The 12,182-nt window shown below is 46.3% G+C and overlaps 1 protein-coding gene across 1 annotated transcript in view; it reads right to left on the bottom strand.

The window, feature by feature from the left end:
- Positions 1 to 2,048, bottom strand: part of PREX1 (phosphatidylinositol-3,4,5-trisphosphate-dependent Rac exchange factor 1) — a 207,187-nt gene extending 205,139 nt beyond the window's left edge. Inside the window, exon 1 of the mRNA XM_011929192.1 lies at positions 1,987 to 2,048. Within this exon, the coding sequence (XP_011784582.1) occupies positions 1,987 to 2,048 (62 nt within the window). The remainder of the gene's footprint in view (positions 1 to 1,986) is intronic.
- Between the last annotated feature and the right edge of the window lie 10,134 nt (positions 2,049 to 12,182).

Here is a 12,182-nt window from a genome sequence, read left to right as displayed (position 1 = left end):
CCGGGAAGAGAGGGGCGGCCGCTGCCTGGGCAATGAAGGCCCTTCCCGGGAGCGCCGGGCCCTCGCGGTGCCCTCGGCGCTGCCACGACCTTGGGAAGGAATATGCGTGGCGCGCTCTCGCTCTCACTTTTCTCTTTCCCGTTCCCCTTCCCGTCTCTTTCCTTCCTTCGTTTTCTTTCTGAACTACTTTGCCCCCGACCCTGCCCTTTCCACCTTTCCCAGAAGAAATTATTACCTGCTCTCGAGTTATTGATCAAGTGGCAGGTACCCTGCCTGCTCCCACTTCCATCCACCCACCCTCTGGGATAAGGCCTTGAGAAACCCAGCTTCTTGTCAGGTTGCTCTGGGTGATGTCGATCATCATCAAACCGCTTGGCAAATGTCCTCACCCGCCTTATCGGGAGGTATGGAGAGGGGAGGAAGCTCTGGGGCCTAGAGTCAGCTGCTCAGGTTCAAATCCTAGCTCCCCACTTGCTGGCCGGGCGGCCTTGGGCTGGTTTCCTTGCCTCAAGATTCTCAGTGTTTTCATCAGTATAATGGGAATGATCATGGTACCTAGCTCCAAGGTCCTTCCGGGGGTTCCATGGGAAGTACTTAGCACACGCCCAACACCTGGAAAGTTCTCTGTAAATGTTTGTTCTTACTATTATTGCATGTGTGAACGGCCCTCTAGGCCTGGCCCCGCTCTCGAATGGCCCATGCAATTCCTAATCAACCTTCCGGAGCAGAGATTGTATTGTTTCTGCAGGAAGTGATTCACATAGTATCTGCTTCTATAGTCATTTTATGGACAGAAACATTGCTTATTTATCGCTGTTCCAAAAGCCTAGGATATTGGCCTCTCAATACTGTAAGTGCCTAAGGACACAGGGAGAGAATGAGGTGGCTTCCGCCCTCTCTGACTTCTTTCTTTGGGGTCATGGGCAAGGTAGCATTTGATCTGGGCCTTGGGCTGAGTGAAGTTCCCCTGGGCAAGGAGTAAAGGACATGAGGTAGGTGAGCCTGTCACACTTGGGTAGTGGAGTCATTTGTCTCCAAAGGTAGCTGGTTTTTTATTTATATTTTTATTCCTAATAAAGGCCTCTGGAGTAGCTCTGCTTTGTGACCTTAAACTGGTCGCAGTACCTCTCTCAGCCTCTGTTTCCTCATCTTTAAATTAATTCTGTCTACCACGAGGGGAGAACATAGTGGGAACATAATGGACCATGGAATGAAGCGGGCTTGCATTTGTATCCCAGTCCAAATCCAACTGGCAGGGTAACCTTGGCCAAGACACATCATTTCTCTGGGCCTCAGTTGTCTAATCTGTAAAAGGGGAGTCTTTGTGAGAGCAAAATCTATGCAATACAGACTTTCTCAACCTTAGGACTATTGACATTTGGAGTCAGATAACTCTTTGTTGGGGGAGGCGCGTGTCCTGTGCATTTCAGGACGTTTAGCAGCATCCCTGCCCACTAGATGCCAGTACCTCTCCCTCCCCAATCTGAGAACAGAAAATGTCTCCAGGCTGGGCACAGTGGCTCAGGCCTCTAATCCCAGCATTTTAGGAGGCCCAAGTGGGAGGATTGTTTGATCCCAGAAGTTCAAGACCAGCCTGGGCAACATAGCAAGACCCTGTCTCTACAAAAATTCTTTTTTTAATTAGCTGGGCATGGTGGCGCACACCTGTAGTACCAGCTATTGGGGTGGCTGAGGTGGGAAGCTTGCTTGAGCCCAGGAGGTGGGGGCTGCAAGTGAGCTCTGATCGCACCACTGCACTCCAACCTGGACAACAGAATAACGCTTGCCTCAAAAATGAACAAACAGAAACAATGTCTCCAGACATTGCCAGATATCCCTGGGGACAGAATTGCCCCTTGTTGAGAACCATTCATGTGAAGTACCCGACACAGATAGCTGGCACACAGTAGGTGCTCAACAAATGTTAGTTCCCTTCTCAGCCCATGACCAAGGAAGGTTAGCCTCAAGTTCACACACAAATCCCACACTTCACCCAAGAATTGGCCCACACTGCCAAAAAACGTTTCCACGTTGTGGATCGGTCCCATCCCTGGCCCACCCCAATGTTTTATACTTCGTACTTCCTCAGATTCTACTGGGATCTTTTTCCCCTTCCATCGCCATCCCCAGTGGTAATTATGACACTAAAAGATGATACAGCTTTTAGTAACATACTAAGCTTTCTGTGCCTTGCTTTCCTCATCTGTGAACTAAGAATAATACCAGTACCTACATCATAAAGTCATTGCAAGGTTCCTGAGTGCATACGTGGAGAGTGCTTAGAGCACACAGTAAGTGCTCAATTAGTAAAGTCTTTTACAATGTGTGGATTGAGTGCTGAACCTAATAGGATGCATTTGGCTGCAAGGAGAAGAAAACTGGGCTATTATAGATGGCTTAAAGCATAAGGACATTATTTATTTAGCAAGAGGTCCAGAGGCAATTGGTTCCTGAGGCTGGTATAGGACTTCATGATGCCATCAAGGATCATGGCACCTTTGACCCTCCTATCCTCAGCATGGTAGCTTTTTCTCCCAAGCTTTAGGGCCTCAAAGGCACAAAATGGCTGCTGAAACATCAACATTGCCTCCTCACACACCTCCAATGCAGGAAAGACAAGTATGAAGAAGACTCTGTCTCCTCTGTGCTTCTCTCTTTGGGGGAATAAACTTAAGCTCCCAGCAGGTCAACACTGAAACCATTGGTCACCCTTGAAAAGTCCCTGACCAAGGGCATAGATTGTCACCATTAACTTAGAAAAGACCTGCTTCGTCCCCTGGCACAAGGCTGCCCGGACAACGTGGGGATCTGTTGTCGAGAGAAGAGGAGCTAGCACAGGTGGGCATCTGAAAGTGTCGGCCACAAGCATCTGCTACACACTGGGCATTAGGCAAGGTCCTGAGATTGCAGCACTGAGCACCCCAACAATTTAGGCCCTTGTGGTGCCAACATTATTCCAGCAAGGGGGGATGGCATTATTCCAGCAAGGGGGACAGCATTATTCCAGCAAGGGGGGATGGCATTATTCCAGCAAGGGGGACAGCATTATTCCAGCAAGGGGGACGGACGACGATAAAGGCAACAAGTTCCACCCCTCATTCATTCAACAAGTATATACTGAGGGCCTCCTATGCTCCAGGCAGGGCTACAGCAGTGAACGGAACAGATAAGGTCCCTGGCCTCCTGGTGTGTCCAGTCAAGAGCGGGAAGAAAAGGACAATGAATAAACAAGATCCTTTCAGCTTCTTTAAGGCCTGCAAGGGATGGGCCTGGGGAAGCACCATTGGTTGGTGGCACCTCCAGGACTCTGCCTCAGGTCACTACCCCGGTGTCAGGATTCAGCCAGGGGCCTCAGCCTTGGCGGGATCAGTGGGGACTCCCTCTCTTCAAAACCTGGCTGGCTCCCAGCTAATCCTGGCACAGACAACTCCCTGAACCAAACATGACTAAGCAGTCAGGCTGGAGAGGATCTCTTCCTATCCCCATTTCAACTTTGACCTCTGCTCCCTTCTTCCCCATCATCCGTCCAGGATATCTAGTGGGGAGCCCATCTGTCCCACGTATATGCCAGGGCAGGGCCTAAAGCAGCTGGTAGCTGGGTAACATTCTCAGAAAGAACAGGGAGGAAGAAGAAAAAAAAAAAAACTTGCAGTTCAGGGGGAAGAAAAAAAATGATGATAATGATAGGGAAATTCTCTTTTGCAGGGACAATTTTAGAGTTTCCGTTGCCATGTACTTCGCAAATAGTGGGAAATACCGTTTCGTTTCTGTTGCGTAAGTTTCACAGTTGCAGGGGAGAAGATTCTGCTGCTTGGAAACATCAGAGTTTCTTATTCCCTGACAAGCCCCTGTCAGCTTCTGCAGGCTGAGGATTTGAAGGCCCCTTCCCAAGGTCTGTTTAAAAGGAAAACTAATTAAGATAAAGCAAGGAAAAACAACAAGTGATTTTTTTCCCCATCCCAAGTTGAATGAGCCAGTTGAGAAGTGAGTTACTGCACTGTCCGGGGGTGCCATCATTTCCCAAATGCAAATCAGTTCTCAAAAGTCAGACCAGCAGCCCAGAGCCGGGCTGTTCCTCATTCTGAGAACCAAGAGCAGCTGTCTGAGAAGAAGAGGGAGGCCTCTCCACCCTTGGAATTAGAGCAGCTGGACAACCCAAACCAACGCTGGACACACAGCCCAGGGTTCCCTTCTTCCGACCAAAATATAATTGTCTTCCTAATAGTGGAGCTACCCCCAGCTGCCCAAGTCAAAACGTCTCCAAGGGAAGCCTTGCTGCTGGAAGCACATTCTCCAGAGGGCTCTGGTTCAAGGTCTGATTCAAGCATAATAGGTATCAGATTAAGTCAGGGCTCCACAGCTTTGCCAAATCATACTTGTGCCAGGAGGCATTGGAGACGCTGCTTTGAGGAAGCAGAGAAGAAAACATCTAGGACCCTCAGTTCCAATCCCACTCTGCCACCAACATGCAGGACTTCTGCAGCCTTTGGACACTGCTGTAGCACCAGAGACCAGCTTCTTGGCTTCAAATCCCAGTCCTGTTGCTTCCTAGTTGTGTCACTTTGTGAAGTGACTTAACCTCTCTGGGCTTCAATATCTGTATCTGTAAAATGGGGTCAGTAAGAGCTTCTACCTCACAGAGTTGTTGTGCAGATTAAAATATTTAATAGATCCAAAGTGCATAGTATGCTGTCTGATCCTTGGATGGGTGTTTGCTATTGTAAGTGGATGAAGCCATGATGCCTGGAGCTATGGCAGCCATCTTGAGACCCTGAGAGAGGACACTTCTGACTAACTGAAGGTGCAGAATGACAAATGGAAAGAATGTGGATCTTTGATGTCATTGAGATCCTGAATTAACCAACCCCGGAACCACCCTTCCTCTAGACTTCTTGTATTAAAAGATAATAAAATGTATAACATCCCATTTTGGACCATATGATCACCCTATCTTTTCTTTCTTTTTCTTTTTTTTTGAGTTGGAATTCCAGGCTGGAATGCAATGCCACGGATCTCAGCTCACTGCAACCTCTGCCTCCTGGGTTCAAGTGATTCTCCTGCCTCAGCCTCCCGAGTAGCTGGGATTACAGGCATCTGCCACCACGCCCAGCTAATTTTTGTGTTTTTAGTAGAGACCAGATTTCACCATGTTGGCCAGGCTGGTCTCAAACTCCTAATCTCAGATGATCCACCTGCCTCGGCCTCCCAAAGTTCTGGGATTACAGGCATGAGCACTGCCCCTGGGCCTGGTCGACCCTATCCTTTCAAATAAGCATTGACCTGACTTCTTGCTACTTTTAAAATGCAAATGCCTCAGAAGGGTACTGGGCTTCACCCTATTGCTTTCCTAATGGAACAGAGACTTAAGGTTTATAACCTGAAGGCTGGATTGGGAGTAAAACTTGAGAAAAGCATTCAGAAAGAGATTGGTACATAGAAGGTAAATTGTGCAGTTTCGTCAAGGCCGGAGATCGACCTGGATGAAATATCTTGAAATTTTGCAGCCAGGAATGCCAGATGGTTTCAACAGACATACTGGACACACATTTATATGTCTGGGTTATTTTTTTTCCCCCAGAACTGAAGGCTCGAAAATAAAGCTGCCCAGTCCAAATCCAGACACCTGGCAACCCCAGTGGTAACTTTTACTGAAAGCTGTCGGCTTCCTCTATAGCCGGCAGAAACACAAACAGCCACACCCTCTCCAAATGCCATTTAAGCCGCTGCCTGCCTTCCAAATTTCCAGGGCAAATTCCATTCCTGGAGGCTTTGTTGAGAAGGGGGAAAACTTGGGCTTTTTTTTTTTGAGACGGGGTCTCACTCTGTCACCCAGGCTACAGTGCAGTGGTGCAATCACAGCTCATTGCAGCCTCAGCCTTCCAAGCTCAAACACTCCTCCCATCTCCGCCTCCCAAGTAGCTGGGACCCCAGGAATACGCCACCATAACTGACTAATTTTATTTTTTTTTTTTGTAGAAATGGGGATCCCATTATGTTGGCCAGGCTGGTCTTGAACTCCTGGCCTCAAGCAGTCCTCCCACCTCGGCCTCCCAAAGTGCTGGGATTACAGGTGTGAGGCACCACATCCATTTTTTGAGTGCTCACTCTGGGACAGGCACTGTTGGATTACAGGCACCTGCCACCACGCCCGGATAATTTTTGTCTTTTTAGTAGAGATGTGGTTTCACCATGTTGGCCAGGCTGGTCTTGAACTCTTGACCTTAGGTGATCCACCAGCCTCGGCCTCCCAAAGTGCTGGGATTACAGGCGTGAGCCACTGCCTGGCCCCGAGATGGAAATTTTATACATCACTTCTGCTCCCACCCTACTGGCCAGATCTTGCCACCCAGATGGCTCTGTGATTCTTTGCCAAGTCATGCCAAGCCACCGCCCAGGTGTTGCAGGTGGGCTGTGGGAATCTTGTTTCCTTGTGCTGAAACAGCACCAGGCACATGTAAATAATTGTTGAATGAATCAGTATCTCCAGTATGTTTTGGACTCCAGGTTGAGAGAAACCTCACCGTGAATGTCTGGGACTGTTCTAGGTACTGGGACTAGAATAGTGAACAAAGAAAAACTCTGTGTCCTCCCTGTTGCTTATGTTCTGGGGACAGAAGAGACAATAAATAAAGACCCCCAATAAGTTGAAAACAGAGTCTGCCAGATTGTGGTAAGAGTTACAAAGAAAATCAAAATGGGTTAAACAACAGGGAGCACTGGGGCCAGCACATGCCTGGGGCGGGTGAAGGCCTCCCTGAGAAGGTGACATTTTAGCAAAGAACTGAAAGAAGTGAGGGAGTGGGCCCCACCTATGTTCCAGGCAGCAGGAACAGCAAGTGCAAAGGCTTGGCGGTAGGAGTGTGTCCGCTTGTTCAAGGAACAGCAAGGGGGTAGGGTAGTTGAGATGCAGTTAGAAAGGAGAGGAAAACCAGATGTATGAGCCATATAGTTGACCATAGGACTTTGGCTTCTTCTTTGAATGAACTGGGAGCCATGGAAGGTTCTAAACAGAGAAGAGCTATGACCTAACTTAGGTTCTAATAGGATCCCTCTGACAGCTCTATGGGAAGTAAACGAATAGGGGGGTGAGGTCAGAAGCAGTAAGATCTATGAGGAGGATACTGCACTAGTCCAGGCAAGAGACATTGATGACTTGGGCCAGGGTGATACCAGAGGAGATGGAAAGAAACAGTTGATTCTGGATATGCTGTAAAGATGGAGCCAGCAGGATTTGCAGATGAACTAGGGGTGAAATAGAGAGTTAAACATGACTACTCTATTAGTGGCTCACGCCTATAATCTACGATTTTTGGAGTTGGCATTAACCATGATGGGAAAGATGGCGGGGTCGGTGGGGCTGCTTTGGTGGAGAAGATGGAGCGTTTGGTTTTGACCATGTTCAATGTCAAACTAAATACCCAGGTCAGATGTTGAGTGGGCAGTCACATCCACAATCCTGAGGTTCCAGGGAGAGGTCAGGCTGGAGATAGAAATGTAGCCATTGTCAGGATATAAGTGATAGTTAAAGCCTTGGGGTCGAGCGAGATCACCCAGGGAGGGTATGTGGATGAAGAACAGGACAAGGACAGAGCTCTGGGTCACACCAGCATTCAGAGTGGGGCAGCCAGTGAACGGAGGCTGGAACAGAGGTGAGGGACAGCCCAGTTCCAATTGTTCACAGGTGTTCCCTGACTCCTTTAAGACTAGACATAGCAATGGACTCTCCTGTGATCTCATGTTCCCCTGTGAAATAGGCAGAGGGCAAAGTCTGGAGTGCAGTGGCATGACCATGGCTCTGTCATTTCCTCCAGAGCCCTGAGCCTTGGTTTCTTATTTTGTTAAAGGAGGACATTAAGAACCCCACTCTGGCTGTGCTCAGTGGCTCACGCCTGTAATCCCAGCACTTTGGGAGGCCAAGGCGGGCAGATCACTTGAGGTCAGGAGTTCAAGACCAGCCTGGTCAACATGGTGAAACTCCATCTCTACTATAAATACAAAAATTAGTAGGTCGTGGTGGCACATGCTTGTAATTCCAACTACTCTGGAGGCTAAGGCAGGAGAATCGCTTGAACCCAGGAGGCGGAGCGAGAGCACACCGCTGCATTCTACCTGGGCGACAGAGTGAGACTCTGTCTCAAAAAATAAAAATAAATAAAAATAAAAGAGAATCTCGCTCTGCCAGCTCTCTGAGGGACACAGCGACATAAAAAGACCTTACAGACCCAAAAATGCTAGAAAAAGTGAAAAGGAGTTCCTTCTCCCACCATCTAACCTTAATCTCTCAGAAATGTGAAACTGAAGCAGAGGAAAAAACTTACATAGATTCAGAGAAACCCAAAGAGAAGTAGTAGCCGATGAGATATCATCTGATACTGATCAGAATGACTGTTACTAAAAAGCCAAAAAAAAATCACAGATGCCGTGAGGTTGCGAAGAAAAGGGAATGCGTATATACTGCTAGTGAGAGCGTAAATTAGTTCAACCACTGTGGGAAGCAGTGTGGCGATTCCTCAAAGACTAAAAACAGAACTACCATTAGACCCAGCAATGCCATTACTGGGCACTACCCAAAGGAATATAAATCATTCCACCATAAAGACGCATGCACATGCGTGTTCATTGCAGCACTGTTCACAATAGCAAGGACGTGGAATCAACCTGAATGCCCATCAGTGGCAGACTGGATAAAGACAACGTGGCACATATTTGCTGTGAATACCATGAAGCCATAAAAAATAACAAGACCATGTCCTTGGCAGGAATATGAACAGAGCTGTGGGCCGTTATCCTTAGCAAACTAAAGCAGGAACAGAAAACCAAATACCTCATGTTCTCACTTATAAGTGAGAGCTAAATGATGAGAACACTTGGACACAAAGAGGGGAACGTCAGACACTAGGGCCTACTTGAAGGTGAAGATTGGGAGGAGGGAGAAGAGTAGAAAAAATAACTATTGGGTACTAGGCTTAGTATATGGGTGATAAAATTGTCTGCACAACAAACCCCTGTGACACAAGTTTACCTATATAACAAACCTGCAGAGGTACCGCTGAACCTAAAATAAAAGTTTAATGACAGAGAGAGAGAAAGAAATTTAAAAATTGAAAAACCAAAGAAAAGAATGGTGGCAGAGAAAGAACTACTTACAACTCCATGCAATAACATGGATGAATTTTAGAAACATGATATTGAGCCAACGAAGCCAGATACAAAAAAGTATTATACACGATGTATGTATAATTCCATTTATACAGAGCTCAAAAGCAAGCAGTATTGAACTACAGTGCTCAGAGGATGCAGTGTGAATACAGCACTGGATGGCAAAGCTACAAAGAAAAGAAGTGAGGCAGCGGTTTCCTCTCCGGTTGGGAGGGATCTGGGATTCAGATGAGCCGCACAAAAGCTTGAGTGGGGCTGGAAACGTTCTATTTCTTAACCCACATGGTGACTTCACAGGGATTCACTCTGTAATCATTTGTTTTTTACATTGATGTCTTATGCACTTTTCCCTATGTGTTCTCTGTTTCCCAATTTAAAGATGCATCAAAAACCTTAAAAATAAATATATATACACCTACATTCACAGCCTTTAACCAAGTTATTCCCATTCTGTTCATCTAAACTACAGAGAAGAATCACACATTCAAACTTTGATGCACAAAGATGTGCATTGGAGCATCATTTATAATAGCCCTGTATTTGAAAGAACCTAAATTCTCACAAGTAAGTAAATAGTTAAATATAGTATGTCCACAATTTGGAAAATTATTCAGTCATTGAAAAGTCTGATGTCAAAGAATATTTAACAGAATAGAAACAAATGCTCATGATAGATAAATGGGGAGGAAAAGAGCAGAAAATAAATTATATGTGATAGTTAAACATGTACCTCCAATAAATAAATAAATTATATGCAGACTGGATCCCAATATTGTCAACATGTATTACATATTCATAGGAAAATGACAGCAAGGGGCCAGGCACAGTGCTTCATGCCTGTAATTCCAGAACTTCGGGAGGTGGAGGCTGGCAGATCACTTGAAGTCGAGTTCAAAACCATCAACCATCCTGGCCAACATGATGAAACCCCATCTCTACTAAAAATACAAAAATTAGCTGGGTGTGGTGGCAGGTGCCTGTAATCCCAGCTACTTGGGAGGCTGAGGCATGAGAATTGCTTGAAACCAGGAGGTGGAGGTTGCAGTGAGCCAACATCGCGCCACAGCACTCCAGCATGAGTGACAGAGCAAGACTCTGTCTCAAAAAAAAAAAAAAAGATAGCAAGGAAATATATTTTAAAATAACAAGAGTAGTTACATCTGGGGAGTGGAATTATGAGTGTTTGTTTTCTTTATACTTTTTTCACATTTCCCCCATTTTCTGCCATGGATGTATATGGCTTTAATTCCTTACTACACTGCTTTTCCCCCTCTTTTGATTTGAACCCCAGATGCACAGAATCAGTTGATCACACCCCTTGGGCCATTTGACCGTCAACTGCATTAGACTATGGCCTAGGTTTTGTTTTATTTTCACTTCTTATTTTTGCCTCTGTCACCCATCTTCTACTCCTCCCATTTCCCTCTCCTCCACAGACACCCACTAGGATATATTTAAAGCTTGTTCTTTCGATCCATCTGCCATACCTTTGTTTGGATCTATGGGTATTCAAACAGGCATAGTAGAAAATATATACAGAGATAAAGACATAGTGTTTTACGTGTGTTTTCAAATGTTTACGTAAATGGTACAGAGTTACGCATCTCATACTATGTTACCTTTTTCACTCAATATCCTGTTTCTGAGATTGTGCCTTGTTGCTCTTTGTAGATATAACTTCATGCTCAGTGTTCCATCGCATGCTTGCGCTACCTGGTCGAGGCTGCGAACTACATTTTCCAGGCCTCTTGCAGGTGGGTAGAGCCCCGTAACTGAGTTTTAACTCGTGGATGCTGTTAGGTGAGATGTGCATCATCACCTCCAGTGCTGACCCATGAAACTTCTCCCACACCTGCTCCTCCTTGTTCCTTTCCCTTATAGCTGATAGGGATGACGTCCCCCACAGTGACCTTGGAAGCCATGGTTGAAGGTGGCAGAGCAACTCTCAGTCTGGATCTGAATGTCTGCCTGGAGGAGAGCCAGACTACTGATCACTAACAGTCATCTTGGATTATTATGAGCCATAAAACTTCCATTACATTTGACCCTTTATATGCTTTAAGGCCTTTTTATTACAATTGCAGTTATTTTTATTTGTTAGTGTTTGAGACAGTCTCACTCTGTTGCCCAGGCTGGAGTACAGTGGCACAATCATGGCTCACTGCAGCCTTGACCTCCCGGACTCAAGCCATCCTCCCACCTCAGCCTCTCGAGTAACTGAGACTACAGGTGCTTGCCACCACATCAGGCTAATTTTTGTATTTTTTGTAAAGACAGGGTTTCACTATGTTCCCTATGCTGGTCTCAATTTCCTGGGCTCAGGTGATCTTCTTGCCTTGGTCTCCCAAAGTGCTAGGATTACAGGTGTGAGCCACCGTGCCTGACCACAATGGCAAGTATTAACCTTAATCAAAAAAAAAAAAAAAAAGCATATTCTATTTATCCATTTCCTAGTGCTAGACACTGTTGGTCCAAACTCCTTGAAGCAATGCCATGATGAACCTCCTCATACACATTTCCATATGCATCTGTGAGCCAGCGTTTTCAGGTTAGCTAACAGAAATGGAATGCCTGCGCCATGGGGTTTGTACATATTTTGTTTACCTGACTAAAGCAATGGCAGAGACATTCAGATTTGTGGGGCAGTGACAGCAGAGATGTTCGTATTGAGCTACCCAGAGTCAGCATGGCTGGTTAGGGTGGGCAGGCTTAGTGGGGCTACCAAGGGTTCATTGCTAGGTGAACCCCACCGAGTGTTTTGGGCATTGTTTTTGGCACAGCCTTTAAGGCTGGCCTTCTAAGCATCCTTGAGATTCTGTGAGCTCCCATAGCTGTTAATAAAATTAGAGCAAGTTCTGTTGCTTACAATTGCAAATCCCTTTATGTATTTATTTATTTAAAGACAGGGTCTCACACTGTAGCCCAGGCTGGAGTGCAGTGGCATGATCATGGCTCACTGAGACCTCAAACTCCTGGGCTCAAATGATCCTCACACCTCAGCCTCCCAAGTAGCTAGTAGCTGA

The sequence above is a fragment of the Colobus angolensis genome, unplaced genomic scaffold, assembly GCF_000951035.1.
Source record: "Colobus angolensis palliatus isolate OR3802 unplaced genomic scaffold, Cang.pa_1.0 Scaffold8, whole genome shotgun sequence".
Lineage (NCBI taxonomy): Eukaryota > Metazoa > Chordata > Mammalia > Primates > Cercopithecidae > Colobus > Colobus angolensis.
Note: the sequence above shows the minus strand (reverse complement) of the source record. Positions and strands in the feature narration are given on the sequence as shown.